At 36.7% G+C, this 7,500-nt stretch overlaps 1 protein-coding gene across 1 annotated transcript in view; it reads left to right on the plus strand.

Annotated features, from left to right (window-relative positions):
• LOC122265800 (protein regulator of cytokinesis 1-like) overlaps nt 1-7,500 on the plus strand; it is a 21,370-nt gene that overhangs the window by 8,991 nt on the left and 4,879 nt on the right. Inside the window, exons 12-13 of the mRNA XM_086536019.1 lie at nt 94-243; nt 549-686. Of these exons, the coding sequence (XP_086392145.1) occupies nt 94-243; nt 549-686 (288 nt within the window). The remainder of the gene's footprint in view (nt 1-93; nt 244-548; nt 687-7,500) is intronic.

Consider the following 7,500-nt stretch of genomic DNA (forward strand, 5'->3'; position numbering starts at 1 on the left):
ATATTTTGATGGAAAATAATCATTTCACCATTGTCTTCCATTTTATATGTGTGTGTGTGTGTGTGTATAAGTAACAGCCTATATTTTCTCCAGCAAAATGCCCGTGCTAAACAGTTAAACATGGAGAGTCGCATGGGAACTAGACCTCCAACAGTTAAGAGACGAATTGCCCGTAATGATACCCTGAGAAATTCCAAAATACGAAGAATTGGAGAAGAATCCCCAGGGCAGTCCACCACTCTCGTAAGTCCTAAGTCCCCCAAACCTTTTTACAGGATTTGCTTCTAATTTTATATTATTTTATTTAGTTGAAAGCAAGAAGATAAGCTCATGAATATCTGAAGACTAATCATTTGACTTCTGAAATAACAAATGAGTCATGGAGTCATATAAAGTCACATAGGATATTGAGCAAAAGTGTTGGATAGTTTTGTTTTTTTTACATTTAAGATATTGTGCAGTAAATAAGAAGGTGATAAACAGAGAGATGGGGTGGAAATATTATAAGCATAACAAGTTATAATTTTTTTTCTTGTCTTTTTTGCTAGACTCCCAATAATGCAACACGGAGGACAGTACTGAGGGAGCAAAATCAGAACACCTTGAAAAATACAACAGTACAGAAGCTTGCAAAGAAAGATGGCACACTCTCATCCAATGATATTTCAACATACTCCCACTTCTCCGTAAGTACCAGTATTAGTTCTTATTTTTGTAGCCTTAATCTATTGGTCTCTGTTCTTTTCTTTTTTTTCAAAGAAATTAACTGGACTGTAGAAAGTGTATGGATGAGAATGAATGATTTATAAAATGAGATGTAATTTATGTATTGTAATGGTTTACCATCATCAGAATTACAAACTAAGGAGGATTATGACTATGTATATCAGTGAAGAGCAGAGTAGTCATCTGTTTCCTAGTTTTCTGCATAACTGACAAAACTGTGACCAAGAATAATTTGAAATTGCCATTTGTGAAGTTCAGATTCTCCTTCTTTATGATGTATGCAGCTTCCATCTTTTTTCTTTGTTTACCTTATCAATTTAACCCTTCTGTGGCTAGCATGTTCAGCAGGGTTGGATCACATTTGCAATGCAAAATACAAGCAATTTATTCCTTCAGTTGTGTAATGTAGGCATCATACCAAATAATGATTAGTATCACTTTGCTAATATCTTGTTTACAGACTCATATATCATACTGTAAGTTTAGAAAATGATAAACACATCTTGAGGTGCCCAACCTGAGCCAAATGCCTTAAGATGTGCCTGTCTCGGAGGGGTTAAAGCACTTCTACTCGCTTCCAGTCTGGTAGATGCTCAGCTTTGTCTACATATACCACATTTCTACATTTGTCACAATGAAATCTGTTCAATTTACTGGACATTGAGCAACACTTACGGCTAAAGTGTTGCTCAATGATTCTAACTTCTAACTTGATTCTAACTTAACAATTAATTCATATATAGAGCTATTCTGTAATTGGTATTATCTAACAATACTTTGGAGAGAGCAAAGAAAGAAAATTTGCAAGGGAATGAAGAAAATCCAGAATAAAATTAATAAAAAGGACTAGAAGTGAAGTGAACATTAAAGAAAAATATGATGGGAGTTTATTTGGAAAAGGTTTCTTTTGGCCTGAGAATGGAGGCAACATGTAGGTGCCAATGCTTGTCATGGCATATTGATGTTAGGGGAGAGTTGATCACTGTTTTTCCATCACCATCAGTGATAAACCTTTTTAGTGCCATGCAGTGTTGCAATGATAATTACTATGGTTGCTGGAATATTCACCAAAATAGATTTTATTTTAAATCTTAAACAAAGATGGCACTACTCTCTCTCAGCACCAGTAGGAAAGTAAGCCTTGAAAGGCACCCATTCACAATCTCTACCAAGCACTTATCTTCAGAGAGCAATGACCCGCATATGTTGACTTCTGATGTTGAGTACTGACCATTCAGGATATGCAGGTAAAATGAGAAGATGAAGTTGAACCAGACCATGTTCATTGTCTGCAATTTGACCCTATGCCAATATAAGTACTGTGTGATGATGCCACTGACAGTCCCCTTCCCCATATTTTTATGTATTTTCATTAGGGATGGTTATTTGTTTATGAAAGTACTCGGATAAGAAAAAAATAAAATTGCTTTATGTGTCTGTCACACTGATTATAAAGAACATAATGAGCAAATATGGACTCTATACTACAATTTTAGTCTACTACAATATGGATTAACAGTATCAGATAGTAAAACACAAATTATAATAATGAGTGAATGAATGAGAGTGCAAAAAGTCGCTTTACATCAGGTTAAGCTCCTATGCTCTAAAATAATACCCATCTGGTGTGCTACCAAGGTAGCGCTAGTACCCGTCCACGGAACCAGTCAAGCAAATCTGTCACTGTCTGCAGTGGGTCAGAAGCTTGTTTAAGCTCTCAGAATATAAGTGTGGCAGAATAGTGAAACTGTAAGCATTATGGTAATAGCATTTTATTTGTTACGAGTTCTTAACCCCTTAACCCATTATCAGCGGATGGCATGATTTACTGCAAAGGCAGAGTCGGTCATAGACGCTGATACCACTGTGCCAGACAATGTGAACCAGCCATCCCACTGCACATATATTTATTTAATACTGCGACCAATGGGTTAACAAAGGATGACAAGATATTCATGTCATGGCTTGGCTGGTCTTCCTACCACGTGATGTGAATGCCTTTTTATGGTTTTGTCTGGCCATCTTGCTGGATGATTGGGCACATGGCAGCTGTCCATTGCCCCAGTGTGCAAATAGCCTGTGCATTTCGAAATATCCTGGTAAAATATCTAGGTACAGTCAAAGCTGCCATATAGTTAACATGTTAACCCCTTCACTACAGGCAGTAGAAAGCGCCCTCCACTCCGCATCCGAGCTTCCAGCGCGTGCCAAATTTTAAATGTCGCTATTGAATATGACAAGTTTTAAGCCAAAACCTCAACATAATCATCATGTGTTATATACCAAAATATGTATAGTTAACCTCTTCCCCCATGTGCATGTGACAAGTTATTTACATGGGTTGGGAGGAAGATGGAAAGAGTGACCTTGGTGGGAGGCCTCACTCAGATGACCAAAGAAAACAATTGAAATAGTATGGTAACTAATCATAATAAGCTTTATATTTTTACATAGTGTTCCATAAATAAAAAATAAAATGATTGCTAGCAGGGCGCATCGGTGCCTCCCCTGGTATAAGCGAATCCCACTCTTATGGGATAATAATGAAAGTCAAGTAATCCATTGTATCATATCCGACCTCTATTCTGAAAGATCTCGTACAGTATCCGGAAGAAAGAAAACAATTCCACTAGAACTCAGTCATGACGCAGTATGCGCGTCCTCGGGTTTTTCACGAGCGCTGCGAGGACGCAGTATACACGTCCTTGTGTCGAAGGGGTTAAAGAAAGTGTTTGTGTGTCTGAGAACACTTCATGGATATATGCAAGGAGAAATGGATATGGAAATGCATTTTTGGAGAAGAAGAAAAAAAAAAAAAAGAGAGAGAGAGAGATAACCCAGTGGTATAAAAGAAATAATCCTTAGATTATTTTTTATATTAGGATTTGTCACTGATATAGGTAAAGTTGTTTATATACTCTGATAGTTACTAGAGTTTTTTCTTAATTATTTTGTATTGTCAAAAGGAAAGTAATTAAATTTGTAAGAGAATTGAAAGTTGGGTTCATTTTCTGTTGATGTATGTATTAAATAAGAGTTGGCACCATCTTGGTCATTACAGAAGAGGAAAGACCTTCAGGGATCTTAAGGAACCTCATTCTCCTTTCCATTACTCAACAACAGTCTTCTTGTTTATTAGGTGAAAGATCGCAGAGTTTTGTCAGCTGCCTGAAATATCTACTCCCTGATCTTTGCAATTTTGTTTTCTCTTCTGTTTTCTTCTTATCCCTCTCTCTCCCTCTTACTCCTTCTCCCTTTCTAACTCTCTCTCTCCCCTCTCCTCTCTCCTCTCTCCCTCACTCGCACTAACATAGAATACTAATATTTGCCATGGAAATATGCTTTTGTGAATGTTAGTTGATTATATCTCTTGAAGTAGAATGCTATTTTCAAGTTCTATTTCACATATTTAACATGTACCAAAAAATATATATATATGGGTGCAATTCATTTTGCTTCAAGTCATTTGCTGCCTGGATTAGCATGTCACCTGCATTGCTTGGTGTTAATTTCAGTCTGTATTGCAAAGCCAGCCAGGTTTAACCAGCACCATCTCAAGCATGGACCTCAGGAAAATCACATCCTCTCGAGTCTTCAATCTTCGATAAAATTTTCATTTGGTTGGTGATGTACTGTATGCTTTCTTAGAGAATGGAAGCAAGAGTCATACGTACTATTTACTGATCTAGTGGGTACATTATGGTGCTGTAGATACTCACTCAAGTTAATGTTAGCTTAACCCATTCATGCCGGGGCCATTTTGGCTCTAAATGGTCGGAATGCCGGGGTATTCGAACGCATAAGCCTAACGCCTCAGGATTCTCGGTTGCACTAGCAGCGAGCGAGTGCTGTACACCAACTCACCCGGCACGCCGGCCTTGACTAAATATCTCGTCACTGGCGTCTAACCCAAAAACCACTGAATGTTGTAATAGCAAGTCAACTGGCGTGAATGGGTTAAAAATACGGTAGTAGTTGGTTTACATTTTACAGTACACATTTTTGTAGATTTATGAAATGGTATTCTATCATATCACCAGCATTCTTTGATAAAGGGTTCAGCCATTAACAACCATCAGTTTTGGGTGTATAGAAAGAGATGCATATTTTTGGGTGACACACTGGGCATTGCCATTTGCTGTACATTTTTTCAGATTTTAGGTTCACAGTAATGAAAGTCCCTAAATCCCATCTAGGGGGTGAAAAGTAATCCCTCAGCAAGTCTAGCTCTATATAACACATGCAGATACACATACATGCACATACATACTTACACATAGACACACACAGATGCTCATGAACAGACACATTGACACGTGAACAGAAACTCACTTGCACATGTACAGACATGCAGATGTACTATCAATTAGTCTTTCTTTTCCAAAGTTAAGACCAAATGACCAATGAAATATAATTTCCATTATACCTGTTACTTGCAGAAAAATTTGGTTAAAACATTTATCCTATATTTTAAGTTTATTTGACAAGATTTTTCTTATTAATTTAAGTCAACTTATTGAAAATATAGAATTGATGCAAGATATGAATCATAATCTGCCTTGGACACAAGTTTTTATATATCCATTTCTTAATTGATAACACATTCCTAGAAAAGGAACAAATTATTCAGAATTTTTAGGTTTACCCAATTTTCTTTGTCATACATTTATCCCAACATTACTAATGCAGGGACCCCAGCCTCTAGGGAGGTTGCAATATTATGCTTTAAGTTAAGAACCAGTTGTATATGTGTAGTTATTCTATTTTACAAATATACATAGAATGGTTGCAAAAAACAAGTACATATTGCGAATAAAAAAAATACTTTTTTTTATTTAACTATCGCAAGACACCATTTGAGTGTGTATATTTGTATTTGTTCATGTATGTTTGTTATTATGTTTTTGAGAGTTTTTCTGAATATGTTTAGATTTAGGTTATTGCTTATAAGCTTTTCCAGGAAGGGCCCCATTTTAAGATATTATTTTTTAGACTTATAGTTTAAAATATGAGTATATATAATATATTGGCAAAGTGATGCAAATGAACCACTAATATGATAGGGCAACATAACTGAAGGAATAAATAAATTATTATTTCAATAAAAGTAAGAATGCATTATAAAAGAGATCTGACCCTGCAAAAATACCTGTTATACAGGGGTTAACCCATTCACACGGGATGACGTATTATCACGTCATGGGGATAATTCACTCTGGCCGGATGGTGTCCTTTCACATGAAGATCTCTCTCTCTCTCTCTTACACTTTTTTTATAGTTACTTAAATATATACTTGTTGCAGTTGCACTCGTATAGACATTTGTTATCAGGCGGGTGAAAATCGCTCTGAGAGGCATAGTGTTGCATCATGCCGGGAGAGATCTCGTATGTGGAGGCTGTGTGGACTTGTTACCTTCATGGTGGGAACAGCATCAGGCAAATAATCACCCTTTCGCAAATGGGTTAATGCGTGCTGCTTCTTACTTTATTTCTTTTTTTCTTTCTTTCTTTTTCTTTTCTTCTTTCATTCCTTTCTTCTTCATATTACTATTATTATCATCATCATCATCCTTCTTCTTCTCCCTCTTCCTACCTTCCTCCCTTCTATGCTTCTATTTTTGTTGTATGGTTGGTTTTGTGTGTATTTTTTATTTATGTATTTGTTAGTTACTACTTTTTACTTTTTTCTTTTTGTATTTAGGTTTTGGTGTGGGGGTTTGTGTGAAATGTGCACTCTAATGTTTGTAATTTATTTCATTTTCATTTCATTATATTTATATTTATATTAAATTTATATTTGATGCATATCGAGTGTTTAGGAGATGTTGAGGGATAGTATACTCATGAGGGAGAGGTTGTTATGTGAGAGATGTGATAGAGGAGTGATGAGTATACGTGAGATGATATAGAGTGAGTTTTGAGATTGTTTGAATGGATGATTGTGTGTTTGAGTGTTGAGTTGATATTTTTTAGGAGTTTTATATAGGTGACTGAGTTAAGTGTCGATTGAGACATTTTGGTAGTTATTCATTTTTGTTGACATTAGAGTTTATGAAGTGGGTTTGTTTCATGATATAGTTGTTGTGGTGTGAGTGTGAGAGTGTGTTTGTGTGAGAAAATTTACTTTAGTTTTTCAGTGTGTATTTTTGATAGGCTGAGTGTGGTGCTGTTGGCAGATTTATAGTGTGTGTAGTGTGTGTGCAGTGTGTGAGAGAGCGTGTGTGTAGTGTGTGTAGTGTGTGTGAGAGTGTGTGTGTTTGTGAGGTGTGTGGCTGTGTGTGTGAGTGTGGTGTGTGTGATTGTGTGTGTGTGTGTTTTTGTGTGTGTGTGAGTGTGTGGGTGGTGAGTGTGTGGGGGTGAGTGGTGAGTGTGGGTGTGGTGTGTGGGTGGTGTGTGTTGTGTGGGTGTGTGTGAGTGGGGGTGTGTGTAGTGTGTGTGGGTGTGGTGTGAGTGAGTGGGTGTGGTGTGTGGGGGGAGTGTGTGGTGGGTGTGTGAGTGTGTGTGTGGGGTTTGTGAGTGTGAGGGTTGGTGTGTTGTGTGGGTGTTTGTGGTGGGTGTGTGTGTGAGGGGTGTGTGTGTGTGGGTGAGTGTCTGTGTGTGTTTGAAATTGATTGTGTGTGAGAGTGTTTGAGTGAGAGTTCTGTTGGAGTGAGGGTGTGTGTGATTGTCTTATATATTTATAGTTCTTTATATATTTTATATATATATGATATAATATTATATATATTAATATAATATTATATATATCTGTATATATATATGTATATATTTAT

This window comes from Penaeus japonicus, unplaced genomic scaffold, assembly GCF_977035675.1.
Source record: "Penaeus japonicus unplaced genomic scaffold, GWHDUDI00000001_assembly GWHDUDI00000004, whole genome shotgun sequence".
Classification (NCBI taxonomy): Eukaryota; Metazoa; Arthropoda; class Malacostraca; order Decapoda; family Penaeidae; genus Penaeus; species Penaeus japonicus.